Source organism: Carlito syrichta, unplaced genomic scaffold (assembly GCF_000164805.1).
Source record: "Carlito syrichta isolate Samal-C Ts95f unplaced genomic scaffold, Tarsius_syrichta-2.0.1 Scaffold153641, whole genome shotgun sequence".
Lineage (NCBI taxonomy): Eukaryota > Metazoa > Chordata > Mammalia > Primates > Tarsiidae > Carlito > Carlito syrichta.
In genome coordinates this window covers 131,181-149,322 of record NW_007097737.1, presented here as the reverse complement: position 1 = coordinate 149,322, position 18,142 = coordinate 131,181, and the positions used below count along the sequence as shown (strand labels likewise).

Sequence of the window (18,142 nt, the reverse complement as noted above, 5' to 3'; positions counted from 1 at the left end):
CTATGTGGCTCAGGCTGGTCTTGAATTCCTGGGCTCAAGGGATCCTCCCACCTTGGCCTCCCAAAGTGCCAAGAGTACATATGTGAGCCCCCATGCCTGGCCAGAAATAGAATTTTTAAAGATGTGGGCTGAGAAACTACCTTGGAAGTCAGAGGTAGCAGAGACACTTGGAGAGAGAAAGGGGCAGAGACAAGGGAACACGTGCAAGACTGGCTAGGGTGCTGGACATCTACAGAGGGTGGGTGAGGACTGGTACCGGGGATGTCTCAGTGGTCTTGGTGGGCCCAGTTTCACGGAGGGTGCGTGGGACCAGATCTCAAGGAGGAGGACGTGGGAGCTGAGGAACCAGGGAAAGGAGGACACCAGCAGCCTCCCATCTCGGAAATCACAGCCAGCCTCCCACAGAGAAGGCTCCTGCCTGGCCTTTGCTGCTACTCCTCAGCACCCAGCAGCCCTCGCTTCCTCACCTCCCCTTCATTCTCTCTCTCCTCCATCTAGTCCCTCCTTAGCCCAGCTTCTGGGCCTTCTTTCGTGTAACTTCCAGTCACTCAGTTAGTCATCTCTTAGCAAGTTTTAAAAAACTGCATGGTGTGTCTGCTTTTGAAAAATCACTTCGCTCTTGGGTGAGCTAATATATATACAATGACCATACGAATGGTAATGATGATTATTCTTTTTTAGATTGGAAAATGTAGTTTATTTAGAAAGCAAATGAGAGAGAGAGAGAGAGAGAGAGACAGAGAGAGAGAGAGAGAGAGAGAGAGAGAGAGAGAGAGAGAGAGAGAGAGAGATTGATTCACTCCTCCAAGGTAAGGAAGGGAGCCAGAGTTTAGGAAACATGGCGGTGGCCATAGTTCAAAGAGCACATGGCCACACCAGAGTTTAGTCAAGCAATGGAATGATTATTTTAAAACACGTTCTGCAAAGTCTTCCTGGTAATGGAGGAAGCCTGGAATGTACAGCCCCAGAATCTTACAACTGGAGTCAGCATGGGTGTGCCCTAAGGTCAAAATGTGAATGTTCAGAATGCTCAATTTGGGGACAAGGAAATTACAGATCTTAGGAGAGCATGACATTTCTGAAATTTGGGACTGAAGTCTAAAAATTACATAAATCTTTGGACTTATAGTTCAAGATGTTCCAATGATGAAAACACCAAGCTAATTTGACTTAGTGGGATTATTCTCTGCCAAGAGCCTAGCACAAGGCTCAGAAGCACACTTTGCCCTGACCAGCTGGCAGCCCGGGAGATTCTGCTGCTGCAGAAAGTAGCCCAGAGCACGGCCTCCAGGCGTCCTTGGGGGAGTTCATGACAAGTTCACAGGCAACTTAAAGATTGTATAAAGCACCCTTAAAGAACTGAAAAACCATGACTCTGAGTCAATTACAGCAAACACTGATTTTCTTTTCTTTTTCTTTCTTTCCCATCTTCCTTCCCTCCCTTTTCTCCCTCCTTCCCTCCCTTTCTCTCTCTCTCTCTCTCTCTCTCTCTTTTCTTTCTTTCAAGTCAGGGTCTCACTTTGTCAACCAGGCTGGAGTGCAGTAGTCTGGTCATGGCTCACAGCAGCCTTGACCTGGGCTCAGGTGATCCTCCTGCCTCAGACTCCTGAGTAGTTAGAACTACAGGTACATGCCAACACACCTGACTAATTTTTTGTAGAGATGGAGTCTCATGTTGCCTAGGCTGCCAATTTTCTAATAATTCACACTCAGTTTGGTAACTGGGAGAGTTCATGGGGACGTCAATGAGGGAAACAGTAGCCATGGCAGCAAGAGGTAACATGAAGTGAGAACTTTGCATTTTACAAATTTATTTAATTAAACCTCAGAACTCTCCGGCAATGGTACCATTGATATCATCATCCTCATCTTACAGATGAGAACACAAATTTAGGAATATGAAGCAACTTGTCTGAGGTTACAGCAGGCATTGGGGTTCATGACTTCACTGCGCTCAGTATTGGGTCACCTAATTAAGACCACCTGCAATTCATGAGACACCAAAGTTCACTGGTTTTGGAGGACCTGTGGAGCATCTAAAAAGCCAATATATGTCAATAATTAATATAGTGACATGATTTAAAACTTTATGCATGGTAGGCACTGGATAAAACATTTAAGCTACTGTGTTAAAATGTAGATAAAAATACTGAAGAAGTAGCTAGGGTTACAAAGTAAATCTACATTCCTGGCAAGGTATGGTGGCTCATGCCTGTAAGCCCAGCATTTTGCGAGGACTGGGAGGATCACTTGAGCCCAGGAGTTCAAGATCAGCCTGGGCAACAGACCTTGTCTTTACCAACAACAACAACAAAAAAATTAGCCAAGTGTGGTGACATGTTAGTCCCAGCTACTTGGAAGGCTATGGTGGGAGGAACTCCTTAGCCCAGGAGGTCAAGGTTGTGGTGAGCTGTGATTGTGCCACTGCACTACAGCCTGGTTGACAGAGTGAGATCCTGATTTAAAAAAAAAAGTTCCCTCACCTTGATATCAAGCTATTCAGTTTGTTAGTACAGGAAAGACTCATGGACCTGATGAATCTGCATATAAAAGGCACAGAAACAAAGCAAAATAAAATGTATGCAATAATAAAAACATGGGAAAATACTTGATAAGTTTCAATAAATTGCAGGACGCACACATCAAAATGGAAAAACATTTTGACTTGCATATATAGATCTGGATATAATCCATCACAGCTCTTTCAAGATATCTGTCATTCCCACATTTGCATTAAAATGTTAAACTTTTTTTTAAAAGTGTGATTGTCCTATACATAGAAAAAAACAAGACATTTCCTTTTGAGAGCCAAGAGCTCTTATGAATTAAAGAGGATTTACCAGGACTCAAAGTGAAGGACAGAAAAGAAAGCTTGAAGACAAGACATTTGCAGTAACGAGCGCGGCCAGAGAGAGCAATCCCATACCCTCCCTGCATGAAGCCTCCTTAAACAACCAGCAGGGAATATCAAAGAAGCTGTGCTCCCTCTGGACAGCAAGGGAGAAACAACGCTCTTTATTCTGAAAGTGGCAGAAATGCAGGCTGCGAGAGGTTGCACAGTCATGCAGCAGGTTTTCTGCACATGAGGCAAGTATTTTGGAGTAGAAATGCATAGACACCCCCATGCTTTCTCTCCCTTCTGCTCTCTGCCCCCACACCCAGTCTCAAAACCTTCCAAGCTCTGAAAATAAAAAGTTCTTTATATCACCTTACATATGCAGTCAACAGGTTTTGCCAATTAAAATTTTAGACATAAAATTCCTGTGGTGGGGACTGGTTATAGAAGAAAGGTAACCATTCTTCTTCTATGGCTAATAATAACTCGAAGCACAAGAAACTATCATGCCTTTCTTTCATCGTGTGATTTCGAATCAAGAATTGATTTTTCCAAGTTTTGCAAAAATATCCCACACTTTTTACAACCAGAATGGAAATATGACAGATGGCATTTACGTGTGAGCAGAGATTTTCTGATGATTCTGTCTATCATGACAGCAGGGGTGACTAGCCCCAGATAAGAACAATGATCTGCCTAACACATACTTATTAGGCATTGACCAGCTATTGTACTGTGCAGAGTTCTGAAGAGTGGACAGGGGTCCAGGACCCACCTGGCTTTTATCCTGCAAATTATGAGATAATTCTGACAGCCCGAGATAACGCACTTCAACAATTAAATTAAGAAATGCTCTTATGTTTCACTGTCTAAAAACATCCCTTTGTTAGCCAGGTGTGGTGGCACACGCCTGTAGTTCCAGCTACTTGGAAGGCTGAGGCAGAAGGATTGCCAGAGTCTGGCAGGTCGAGGCTGCAGTGGCCGTGAGCGTGCCACTGCATTCCAGCCTGGGTGACGGAGTGCGACTCCAACTCAAGATAAAAAATAAAATAAAGTAAAAACATCTCTTTGTGGTAAAGTCCAAGTCAATTTTCAGGAAGTTCTGGTGGTCTGAGAGAATTGTAGTGAATTCCAGATGGGGGGAGGGGAAGAAGTATTTTTTTCTACAATACGAAGCCTAGTACCCTTAGCTAGTGGGGAGAGCTGTATAGCTGTCATTACTGACACGGGGATAGGTCCAGTGGGTCTTCCTTTGTTCATCAAGATAATACTTTCATCTCTATTTTGCTGCCAAGAAACAGACTCAAATATGGACTTAGTGCCTACATTTCAATGGACCTGAATAATAAACATATTAGCTGTAATTTTTAAAAAATCAAGTGAAGTCTGATTGCATTTCTCTATTGTTTAAATCGCATGTATCTGTCCAGCACTGACCTCAGTGTGGTCACAAATGCTGTGCTTCTAACAAGCGGAGTTATTTTTCCAAAGGACTGTTGGCTGTTTGTTTGGAAGCAGTAGGCATTTACCATTCTACCCCACACTCGTCACAGGGCATTTTGTAGAGAATGCTTTTTGTACCCGTTTTGTTCTTTTGATCTCTCGGCTCACAGCTCTGCCCTATTGTAATTGTCTACGTATGAGCCAAGAGAATGAGTGATTGTCTCTTTTTTGAGCCCAGTGGAAATGTTACTCCATTGTCAGCTACAGCGTCCCCACTGAGCAAGGTGTAACCTACAATGGAAGACATTGGAAGCTTTCTGCCTTTTTTCCTTTGCCTAGTGGAAACAAAGCTTTTCCCAAGGATTCCAAATCAAGCCCTCAATCGCAGTCTTAATTGGCAACACAAAGCACAACCCCTGGGTGCTGGACTACTTCCAAAGGGGATTTTGTTCTTAAGCACCAGGCTGAAAAACCCCAGAGAAAAGAAAACAAACATATACCCATCCGCACACCACATATGCCCCAACTCATTTAATTTGGGACTCTGATTACAGAAAATTCCTACATGACTGTAAGCATATTTGAAATGACTTGGAAGTTATTTCAATCCTAATATTCAGAATATCCAGCTGGCTTCTTTCTGTTTTCAAAATTCTCTCCTAATGAGAGATATATAGGAACTTGACCACAGAGTAGCAATTAGATGTTACTGTTCATACTTCCAGCTTTCAAATGGATGGGAACTCACATTCATGGATGTCCTTAAAGTCAAAAGAAAAAAAAAAAAAGAATCACTGTACTGTACGCTCAAAACTCAGAGTCTTGGACACTCAGTCTAGAACACCTTGTACTTCTAGTTGGCAGCTATATGTTGACAATAGCTTATCAGATGAATCAAACAGATTATTTTATAAATTATAAAGAAAAATCTAGAGAGGCCTTAGAATGGTTTGGGAGGGAGAGAGCTGCTGTTTAAATTCTAACACACTAATGTATACACATATATAGTATGATGCCTACTCATAAATCCAAATTTTCTTATCTGTTCCTTCCTTCCTGTCTCCCTGGCCTCCCTTCTTTCCTCCCTCCTAAGATAATATTGTATAGAGTGATCACTACCCGTAAGTCCTTTCACATGTGGCTGAAACACAGGGGCAGAAGATCCAGGCCTCTGCTCACAGCCTAGGGCCTGTTTCTTTGCTTATTGAAGCCCCTTATTAATGGGCAGTTCTGCTTCTCAGACTTGCCACTGATCAGAAATTTCCACTCAGCATCACTCGCACTCCTGAATGTTGCTCTGCTGCCCATAAATCGCATACAGAACAGGACGGGGCATAAAAGAGGGATGAGTTGCAAACAGTAATTATATCAAGCATTTTTCATGAGCAGATGTCAGGGCTGACCTGGAAATCTTGGCGGGAAGCAGCCAGGCACCAGAAAAGGAACGCGGGCTTTGGAGCCAGAAACCCAGGCTGGGGCCCCTGTTGCCCCCTCTCTAGCCGCAGGACTCTGGGGCAAGTTATTTCGCTTTTCTGTGTCTCTGTTTACTCCTGGGCAAAATAGGGATAATAATATCTACCATGCAAGGTTGTTTTGAGGCTCTGAGATAATAGTACTAAACACCTGGCACTTAGTAAGCATTTGTGATCACAAAACGATTTCCACCATCATCACTGATTTAAAGAGGGGGTGAAGGACACTCTGATACCTCCTTGTCTCTTTCACATGCTGTGAAAAAGCATCAATTACAATCCACAGCACAGACTTTCTCCCGTGGTCAGTTTCAGAAAACTCATAACCCATTCTAATCCTACCCTGAATAAATGTTTCAAATATTAGAACTAAAATTACAAACTTCCAGGAATTCTAACAATCATACCAATTAATCCTAACAGGTCTAAGAAAAGTACACAAAGTCTATTAAACTATGGGCATTATTACACACATCAAAGTTACTTTGGACCAAATGTAGAGACTTCTACAAAATCCAAGAGAGCAAGAATGCTTCACATAGGAGAGGAGACTCAAAAACAAACAAACAAACAAACAGAAAAACCCCACTCTGGAGTCATCTTTTTGGAGAGAAGGTCCCTCGTAGTACAGGCTTTCTTTGCTAAGTAAGGAATCCATCGGTATCAGTATACCAGCTAGCATTCTTATGAGAGGATGAATTTGGCTTCAGTGAAAAAAAATTTTTTTGGAGACTCAACACACTGGCCCATTTCATGATGGGTGAGATTTACAAGGGCACCTGCCCACACTGTGCTGAGTGTTCAGCAGTTTTTGACCCCAAACAGCAAGATGCCCATGCCCCACCCTCCCTATTCACCCAATTTTGCTCCAAGCAACTTTTTTTTGTTTGTTTCCAGGGATGAAAAACATCCTCAAAGGAACACATTTTGCCAATGTGGAAGAGGTGAAACAAAAAAAATGACAGAAGCGCTAAAAGGCATCCAAACTAACGAATTCAAAAACTTTTTTAGCAGTGGAAAAAGTGTTTCGATAGGTGCATTGCATCAAATGGAGAGTACTTTGAAGGTGACTGAAGTTTAAACATGTAAGAATAAATACACAGTTTTTCATGAACAAATCCTGGATTTCTGGGGTTCTTCCTCATATGCTCTTATGAAGAAGCAAATGAACCGAAAGCTAGAAATTGTAACTACACTTCAATTTTTACTATTATTTTTTCTTTCATTTAAATTCAAAATATGTAAAGATACAAATTATAAAATTCTGTTTTCTTCAAGAATAAAGAGAAAGAATCTCATGTTTTCATTACTACAGGCAGACCTCAGAAATATTGCAGGCTGAATGCCAAACCACTGCAACTAATGACGGTCACAATAAAGTGAGTCAGACACATTTTCTGGGCTTCCTAGTACATTGAAAGTTAGGTTTGCTCTGTAGGGTAGTCTATTAAGTGTGCAATAACATTATGTCTAAAAAAAAAAACACATACCTTAATTTCAAAACATTTTATTGCTAGAAATTGTTAACAATCATCTGAGTCTTGACTGAGTTGTAATCTTTTGCTGGTGGAGGGTCTCGCCTGGATGTTGGTGCCCTGACTGATCAGGGTGGTGGTGGTTATGAAGGCTAGGGTAGGGGCAACAGTTTCTCAGACTAAGACAACAATGAAGTTTTCCCCTTCAACTGACTCCTTCTTTCACAAAATATTCCTCTGTAGTTTGTGATGCTGTTTGATAGCATTTTGCTCACAGTAGAACTTCTTTCACAACTGGAGTCAACCCTTTCCAACCCTGCCTCTGCTTTATCAACTAAGTTGATGTAAAAGCCTCAGTCCTTTGTTGTCATTTCAAGTGCTCACAGCATCTTCACCAGAAGATTCCATCAAGAAACTACTTTCTTTGCTCACCCTAGCAACTCCTCATCCACTTTCTCATGAGATGGCAGCAATTCAGTCCCATCTCCAGGCTCCATCTCTAATTCAAGTTCTCTTGCAATTTCCACCACATCTATAGCCACTTCCTCCACTGATGTCTTGAATCCCTCAAAGTTATCCATGAGGGCTGGAATCAATGTTCCTAATGGCATCAAGAATGGTAAAAGCTTTCCAGAAGGTTTTAATGAACTCTGCCCAGATCTATGAAAGGAATCATTATTTATGGAAGCTATAGCCTTATAAAATTCCTTAGATAATAAAACTTGAAAATAAAAACTATTCCTTGGCCCATAAGCTGCAGAATGGATGTTGTGTTAACAGGCATGAAAACAACACATTTATCTCCTTGTATACCTTCATCAGAGCTCTTAGACAACCGGGTGAGTTGTCAACGAGCAGGAGTATTTTGAAAGGAATCTTGGGGGGGGCAGTGGGTCTCAACAACTGGGCTTAAAATATTCAGTAAATGATGCTGTAAACAGATGTGCTGTCATCCAGGCCTTGTTGTTCCATTTATAGAACATAGGCAGAGCAGATTTAGTATAATTCTTAATGGTCCTAGGATTTTCAGAATGGTAAAAGATCATTGGCATTCACTTAAAATCACAACTACAGGGGCCCTTAACAAGAGAGTCAGTCTTTGAAGCCAGGTATTGACTTCTCTGCTCTACCTATGAAAGTCCTAGATGACATCGTCTTCTATCCAATATGAGGTTTTTCTGTCTACACTGAAAAATCTGTGGTTTAGTGTAGCCACCTTCATCATTGATCTTAGTTAGATCCAGATAATTTGTGCAGCTTCTCCAGCAGCACTTGCTACTTCACCTTGTACTTTATAGAAGTGGCTTCTTCCCTTAAACCTCATGAGCCAAGCTCTGCTAGCTTCCAGCTTTTTTTCTCTAGCCTTCTCACTGCTCTCATCCTTCACAAAACTGAAGAGAGACAGGGCTTGCTCCGGATTAGGCTTTGGCTTGAGGGAATATTGTGGCAGGTTGGTCTTCTATCCAGACCACTAAAATTTTCTCCGTATCAGCCATATGGTTGTTTTACTTATCATTTGTCTGTTCACTACAATGGATTTTTAATTTCCTCCAAGAACTCTTCCTTTGTATTCAAAACTTAACTAACTTTTTGGCACAAAAGGTCTTGCTTTCAGTCCATCTTAGCTTTCAGCATACCATCCTTACTAAACTCAATCATTTCTAGTTTATGATTTAAAGTGAGAGATGTGAGACTCTTCACTTGAACATTTAGAGCCCATTGTAGGGTTATTAATTGGCCTAATTTCAATATTGTGTGTCTCAGGGAATAGAGAGAGAGAGAGAGAGAGAGAGAGAGATGGTGGCACAGACAGCTGGGAGGACAGTCAGAACACACATCTTTATTGATTAAGTTCACTGTCCTATGTGGGAATGGTTTGTGGCACCCCAAAGGAATTGCAATAGTAATATCAAAGAACACTGATCAAAGATCATAATAAAATATATAATAAAGTGAAAAAGTTTGAAATATTGTGAGAATTCCCAAAATGTGACACAGAGATGAAGTGAGCACATGCTGTTGGAAAAATGGCACCAATAGACTTGCTCAGTACTGGTTTGCCACAACTTTTAATTTGTAACAAAATGCAATATTTATGAAACACAGTAAAGCAAAACACAAATTATACACAGTCAATCTTGAAATTAAAACTCACTCAAACTATCAATGGTCAAAGTAGAAATAAAAGGAAATTTAGGAAATATCTGGAGACAGATGAAAACATATCAAAACGTACAGGGTGCAGTGAAATCAGAACTAAGAGGGAGGTTTACAATGGTAAATGCTTACAGAAGAAGAAGAAGCATGTCCAGTCAACCACCTAATTTTATACCTCAAGTAACTAGAAAAAGAAGAAACAGCAAAACAAAAAGTTAGCAGAAGGAATAAAATAATGATGATTAGACCAGAGACACAAGAAATAGAGAATTAAAAAAAAAAAATAGAGAAAATCAACAAACCAAGAGCTGGTTTTTTGAAAAGATTGGAAAAATTGAAAAACCCTTAGCTAGAAGGAAAAAGGACAAAAGAGAGTAGATTTAAATATCTAAACTTAAAAAGAGGGTTACTGATGATAACTGATGTCATAGTAATAAAGAGGGTTACAATCGACTGCTATGAACAGTAGACTAATTCCTAGAAACATATAATCTTCCATTATATTTCTTCATAAAGAAGTAAAAAAAGAATATGAACAGAGACCTACACTTGTAAAAAGAGTAAGGCAGGAATAAAAAAAAATCTTCCAACAAAGGAAAGCCCAGGACCAGATGGCTTCACTGAAGAACTCCTCCAAACATTTAAAGAAGAAATAATTCCAAATCTCCTTAAACTCTTCCAAAAATTGAAGAGGAAGGAACACTTCCAAATTTATTCTATGAGGCCAGCATTATTCTGATACCAAAACCAGACAAAGACACAACAAGAAAAGAAAACTACAGAACAATATCCCGGGTGAATATTAAAGAAAAAATCCTCAACAAAATACTAGCAGACTGAATTCAGCTGTACATTTAAAGGACTGTATCCCATGACCAACAGGGATTTATACTTGGAATGCAAGGGTGGTTCAATGTATGAAAATCAATCAATGTAATACATTACATTAACAGAATGAAGGAAAAAAACCACACGATTATCTCAATTGATGTAGAAAAAGCATTTGACAAAATTCAAAATCATTTCATGATAAAAACACTAAACAAAATAAGAATAGAAGAAAACTACCTCAACATAATAAAAGCCATATATGAAAAGCCTATAGCTAAAAATCATACTCAATGGTGAAAGACTGGAACCTTTTCCTCAAAGATCAGGAACGAGGCAAGGATGTTCACCGTTGCTTCTGTTCCTCAATATAGTACTGAAAGTCCTAGCCAGAGCAATTGGACAAGAAAATAAACATAAAGTACTCAAACTGAAAGGAAGAAGTAAAACTCCTTATCTTTTTGCAGATAACAAGAACTTCTTTTTTTATTATTATTAATATTGATTTAAAAAAAAGAATAAAAAACCTAGAACTTCTATGTAGAAAAACCATTAAGATTCTGGAAAAAAAAAAACCTGTCAGAACTTATAAATGATCTCAGCAAAGTTGTAGGATATAAAGTCAACATAGAAAAATCACATATATTTCTATACAATAACAAAGACCAGGCCGGGCTCGGTGGCTCAGCCTGTAATCCCAGCACTTTGGGAGGCCAAGGTGAGTAGATTGTCTGAGCCCACGGGTGCAAGACCCACCTGGGCAACTTGGTGAGACCTCGTCTCTACAATAAATAAAAAAAATTAGCCGGGCATGGTAGCGCGCGCCTGTAGTTCCAGCTACTTGGAAGGCTGAGGCGGAAGGATCGCCGGAGCCCAGCAGGTCGAGGTTGCGGTGACCGGGAGCAGCCACTGTACTACAGTATGGGCGACAGAGTGAGACTCCAACTCAAAAAAAACCAAAAACAATGACCAATCTGAAAAGAAAATTAAGAAACCAATCCTATTTACTATAGCATTGAAAAGGATAAAATACTTAGGAATAATCTTAAACAACAAGGTAAAAAACTTATATACACTGAGAACTGTAAAGCAGGCTAAAAGATGATACAAATAAATAGAAAAACATCCCATGCTCATGAACTATAAGACAATATTGTTAAAATTTCCATGCTACCTAAAGTAACCTACAGCTTTAATGTAACCTCTATCATTTCTTTGCAGAAATGGGGAAAAAAATCCTAAAATTAATACGTAATTCCAAGGGACCCTCAATAGCCAAAACAATCTTGAAAAGGAAGAATAAAGCTGGGGGCCTCATATTTCCTGATTTTAAAACATACTACAAAGCAACAGTAATCAAGATGGTGTGGCATTGGCCATAAAGATAGATATGTAGATAAATGGTAAAGAATAGAAAGCCCAGAAACAAACCCTTGGATATGTGGCCAAGTGACTTTTGACAAGCATGTCAAGACTACACAATGGGGATAGGATAGTCTGTTCAAGAAATAAATATTGGGAAAATTGGATATACATATGCAAAAGAATGAGGTTGGATTCTTACACCATATACAAAAATTAACTTAAAATAGATTAAAGACCTAAAAACAACACCTGAAAGTTCTAGAAGAAAACACAGATGAAACGCTTCAGGACTTTGGATTTGGTAATGATTTTTTGAAAGCACAAGCAGCAAAAGCAAAAATAAGCAAATGGGACTCCATCAAACCTAAAAACTCCCGCATGTCAAAGAAAACAATTAATAGGAGGAAAATGTAACCTAGAGAATGAGAGAAAATACCCGTTAATCATATATATGATAAGTAGTTAACATTCAGTATAAAGAACTTCTACAATTCACAACAAAATAACCTAACTAATAAATGGGCAATGGTTTTGAATAGACATTTTTCCAAAAAAGATATACAAATGGCCAAAAAGCACATGAAAAGATGCTCAACATCACTAATCACAAGGGAAATGTTAATCAAAATCACAATGAGATGTCACCACACACATATTAGGATGGCCACTATCAAAAGAATAGAAAATAAGTGTTAATGAGGATTGGAGAAATTGGAACCCCTGTGCACTGTTAGGAGGAATGGAGGATGGTCTAGTCATTACGGCAAAGTCATTATGGAGGTTCCTCAAAAAATTAAAAATGGATTTACCCTATGATCCACTTCTGGGTACATTCCCAGAAGATTTGAAAGCAGGGTCTCAAAGAGATATTTGTACCCTCATGTTCATAGCAGCATTATTCACATGGCTAAAACATGGAAGCAAACCAAGCATCTATTGATGGATGAGTGGATAAGCAAAAGATATGTGCATGCGACGGAATAGTATTCAGTCTAAAAAAGGCCATCGGTCACATGCTGCAACATGGATGAACCACGAGGACATTACACTAAGCAAAATAAGCTAGTTACAAGAAGACAAACACTACACATGTGATGTTACTCATATGACATATCTAAAGTAGCCAAAAATCCTAGAAATAGAAAGCTGAGAGGTGGTTGCCAAGGGCAGTTTCGCTGGTGGGGGGCGGGTCACTGTGTTGTTTAAAAAGTATGGAGTTTCAGTTTTGCCAGATGGAAAAGGACTAGCGATCTGTTGTACAATCATGTGAGTATATTTAACACTACTTAAACGTGGTTAAGATAGTACATATAATGCTATGTTGTTTTTTAAAAACTTTTGCTTGTATTTTTTTTGTTAAGAGACAGACACTCAGTATATTGCCCAGGCTGGACTTGAACTCCTAGGCTCAAGTGATCCTCACACCTCAGCCTCTGGAGCTGCTGGGACTACAGGCATGTGCTATTACACCTGGTTGGCTTTCGTGTTTTTACCATAACAATAACAAAAAAGAAAGAAATCATAATGAATGGAAATTTAAATCTTAAAAAGAAGGTCAATCTTGTCAATCTTACAACATCTATATGAATAAAAATCATGTCTACTACTGCCAAATATAATCCAAAATGTCATTCTGCACTCATTTTGAGTAGAATTTATTCCAAAAACTATTAAACAGATATGAAATTAGGCCTAGAATTTAATTTTAAAGTTCCAAAAAGCACTGCAAATCCAATTTTCTTGACATTCACAAAATATAAACACGTGAAACTCTATCTGCTAAAACAAAATAAAAATCTGCTTGGTGAAAGACAGGCTATTATGTATAATCACTCTCTCTATATATATAAAAGATGCCACATACATAAATTTGTTTAAGATGGTTATTGCCTTGGTATCCACTTTTAGGTCTAACATAAGTTGTATGAAACCCAGACACACTATGTTGCCCAAGCTTGAACTCCAGCCTGGGCAACATAGTGAGAGTCTGTCTCTCAAAAAAAAAAAAAGCAAAAATGTTTTTAAAGCCACATAACATTATATGTACTATCATAACCATTTTTAAGTAGTGTTAAGTATACTCACATTATTGTGTAACAGATCTTTAGTCCTTTTTCATCTGGCAAAACTGAAACTCTATACCTATTAAACAATACAGTGACCTCCCCGCCAACTGCCCTTGGCAACCACCTCTCGGCTTTCTATTTCTAGGATTTTTGGCTACTTTAGATATGTCATATGAGTAACATCATATATGTAATGTTTGTCCTTTTGTGACTGCTTATTTTGCTAGTTAAAACCTCCCCTCACTGTGCAGTTATACATGGCATAGCCTGCTTGTTCCTCATCTCACTGACCCAAAACCCGGCACACTCCACAGCTGCTGACCAAGATAAAATCTCATGGTCAATGCCAGAATCACGTCAGTAAGTTTCCCACTGTCCACGTTTTTCTTTAAATTAGCCAATCCACAGCCCCTTGAGGAAGGCTAAGGGATAACATCCTCGGGTCTTCATAAAGGCATAGCTCCACAGGTCCTCACTCTCTCTCTTGCTTCCCACTTGCTGGTTGAGCACCCTGCTGGCCCTCGTGGGCACTCCACGTCTCTCATGGACCTGTGAGTAATAAACTGCTTCCGTTCTTTCATGTATTTTGTTGAGTCATCTCCCCTTGTCTCAGCTGACACACCCAAACCTATCTTCTTTCTCAGTCAGGGCTCTCCTGGAGAGTGGCTGTCTGGGTAGGAATAAACTGGACACAGGTCAGACAAGAGCCAGAAGGACATCTGCCAGTATAAACGCATGTCCTGTGAGAGGGGCACCTGGTCAAAGGTCTGTCACAATAAAGAAGTGTCCTGTGAAAAGCACACTGTGAACATCTATGACCAAAGTCCCTGGAACCCTGCCAGGGCAGGGCTAGAGTTTATAGCCACTTTCCAGAGAGACCTCAAGTCCAAACTGAGGGAAAAGACAACAGAAGAGAAGATGGGATTGCCAGATTTTTCATTCCATGTCACAAGCCAGCATCAAAGGAAGTACTGAGTCTTCTAAGCTCGCCAGGTACCCTCAGTGTATGTGGAATACATTCGTCCCCACCCCCCCCCCCAGGGCCCAGAAGGTGGTTCGCATCTTTATGAACGCTACACATTCTGTCACATTCTTAGAATAAGTCATAAGGTAGAGTTGCAGAAGACTTTCTTTAAGCCTTTCTAAACCATATAAGCACCAGGCATTTAATTTTTCAGAGCCTAACAATTTAGATTGGTTATGAAATATAAAATTTTAAAATGACAATTATGAAATAATAGAAAAGTTAAGAGCAAACTATGCTCTTACTGGTAGACAACATCAATATCTAAACTCCACTGGCAGGTACAGTTTAAAAGTATGAGCTCATCCGAATTTTAGAGATAAAATATCTCAGGTTGCCATGGCAATCTGAATGTTGCCACATTCCAAGTATAGGCTTGGAAACAGCATCTTTATTCTTGCACAGGTTATACTCCCTTTTGTTTCTTCCAAAGAAAACTTTAAGGCTGGGCGTGGTGGCTCAAGCCTATAATCCTAGCACTTTGGTAGGCCAAGGCGAGAGGACTGCCTGAGCCCAGGGGTTCGAGACCAGCCTGGGCAACCTGGTAAGACCTTGCCTCTAGAATATATAAAAAAAAAATTAGCCAGGCATGGTAGCGTGCACCTGTAGTTCCAGCTACTTGGAAGGTTGGAAGGTTGAGGTAGAATGATCACTTGAGCCCAGCAGGTCACGCTGGGGTGGCTGTGAGCATGCCACTGCACTCCAGCCTGGGCAACACAGTGAGACTCTGACTCCAAAAAAAAAGAAAACTTTAAGTAAAAATACAAAACAGCCCATTGTGGTTTTGGCCAATGAGATTTCAAAAATAACATAATTAAATCTAAAAAAAGAAGATTACATTTATCTAGTTCCTGCTGTGGCAACATATCAGGTGTTGAACTTTTAGAAGCATTAACTCAGACAAGAAACTGTAAAGTGTCATATAAAAGAGTGATGCTTATTTTAGAATCTGAGGGAGAACGGCTTCTGGAGTTCACTTGAGGCATGTCTTTTGGCCCACCTTTTGGTTGCTGGCACAGCGGGTTCTTTCCTGACCCCAGAGGGGGACGGCAGAGAGCCACTGGGTTTCTTTGGTAACACAGTTCCGTTGTTGACTGTGGTTCTTAAAGGTAGGGTCTGCACCAGGGGTCTTGCTGTAAGACAAGCAGAAAAGGAATCAGAACTTTCCTCTTTGCAGAGGTAACACTTTTCAGAACTCAAGTCATGTAGAAAGAAAGGACTTCAATTTTAAAACGCTTGCAGAATTGACACAGGCACAAAGGCAATTCCATGGAGAAAGGGCATCTTTCAACAAATGGTGCTTGAATGATAACCTCACACCCTACACAAAAATTAACTCAAAATGGCCCATAGACCTAAGTGAAAAATGCAAAACTATGAAACTTCTAGAAGAAAACATCCTTTGGTTTGGTGACAAGTTTTCAGTTATAATTCCAAAAGCACAACTGATGAGAGAAAAAAATTGATAGCTTGGATTTCATTAACATTTTAAAAAATTTACAAAAGACACTTAAGAGGATGAAAATACAAGGTATAGCTTGGGAGAAAATACTTGCAAATCACATATCTGATAAAGGACTTGTATAAAGAACATAAAAAGTACTCTTAGAATTCAACAGTAAGAAAACAATTGCAGTCCAATTAAAAAAAATAGGCAAAAGATCTGAAAAGACACTTCACCAAAGAAGATATATACAGATGGCAAATAAGCATATGAAAAGATGCTCAACTTCATTTGTCATTAGGGACATGCAAATTAAAACAATAATGAGATACTTCTAGACACCTATCAGAATGGCTGAAATCCAAAAAACAGACAAAATGCCAATTGCTCGCCGGACTGCTGAGCAACAGGAACTCTCATTCATTGCTGGTGGGAATACGAAATTACGGCCACTTTGGAGGACGGTTTGGCAGTTTCCTATAAAGCTAAATACAGTTTTACCATACGATCCTGTAATTGTGATCACACTAGGGAACAACCCAATTGATCTGAAAAATTAAGTCTACAAACCCGTGTGCAAATATTTATAGCAGCTTTATCTATAATTATCAAAAAACTGGAAGCAACCAAGATGTCCTTTGATGGGTGAATGAATAAACAAATGGGTCCATCTGTACAATGGAATATGACTCATTGATTAAAAAGGAATGAGCCTATCGACACAGCAACATGGCTACATCTCAAATCCACATTGCTAAGTGAAAGGAACAAGTCTGACAGGCTACATGTTGTATGATTCCATTTCGATGACGTTCTAGAAAAGACGAAACTTAAGACAGAAAACAGACCAGTGGTTGTCAGAGGCTGTGGGGGGGGGGTGCTGAATAGATGAAGGACAGGAGATTTTCTAGCGTGATAAAACTGTTCTGGAAGATACTGTAGTGGTGGATATGTGACGCTATACATCGTCAGAACCCAGTCATTACAGCAGAGTGAACTTTAACGTATGCAGATAAAAACCAACTAGGAGGTGGGGGAACCCCATGATAAAATGCAGATCATGCCAAAGAATCCACCTGTATCACAAATACATGTCATCATCTCATAAAAGGGGGACAAGGGAAAGGTGCTGACTTAAATAATTTTGGAAATAAGTAGTGCCGGTCAGACTAGAGATAACAGGAACTGCATGTAAGCACTGGATCCTAGTTGAAGTTGTTTCCCACAGGGTGGAGGTGAACAATTTGTCACCGGGGGCATGCAAATTAAAACAATAATGAGATACTTCTAGATGCCTATTAGAATGGCACACAGCCATTCAGGGAGTACACAGCACGAGTCTGGAGCATTTGTGATGCCAGCGAGTAACATGATCAGATAACAACAACAAAACCAAATATACTATGTTGACAGGGCAAGCCAAAGAGAAACAGGAGTCAACTGAAACAGCTCCCAAAGGCCAAAGCTGGAACAATTCGGGCAACAAAATAACAAACATCGTATTGGATTATAAACAAAAGTATATGTCAAATATATGTAAGTTCATACCTATATCAATAAATGGCTGAGTAAAGGAAAAAATGAAGAGAACAGACAAATCCCCACACAGAAGTATTTCAAAATAATTTATGTAGATACTCTGCCCTCAAGAAGATAGAACATAACTCGTCACTCAAGTGTGGGTGACACTCAGTGACTTCCTATTAACTAGCACAGTAAAGAAGTCATCCCAAGAGCAGGGAAGAAGTAACCACAGAGGAGAAACCTCGGCCAGGTGGTCAAGGTCAATATCCACCAAGATGAGTTATGTTGACAGCACGTCGCCTTGACATGATGTGATGACATGACATGATGAGAATGGCACTTCACCTCTGTGGTCCTCCTCTCTAAAACCCACAACCTGAGACTATCTATGTGAAAAACATCAGACAAGCCCAAACTGAAGGTCCTCCAAACTGCCACGGCCATCAAAAATAAGGAAAACCATCAGTCTAGAGGAGTCTAAGGAGACAGGGTAACTAAATATAATGTC

At 39.9% G+C, this 18,142-nt stretch overlaps 1 protein-coding gene across 1 annotated transcript in view; it reads right to left on the bottom strand.

Moving 5' to 3' along the window:
* The window catches only part of EML1 (echinoderm microtubule associated protein like 1), a 200,698-nt gene that overhangs the window by 57,236 nt on the left and 125,320 nt on the right, over positions 1–18,142 (bottom strand). Inside the window, exon 3 of the mRNA XM_008050753.2 lies at positions 15,667–15,799. Coding sequence (XP_008048944.2) covers positions 15,667–15,799 — 133 coding nt within the window. The remainder of the gene's footprint in view (positions 1–15,666; positions 15,800–18,142) is intronic.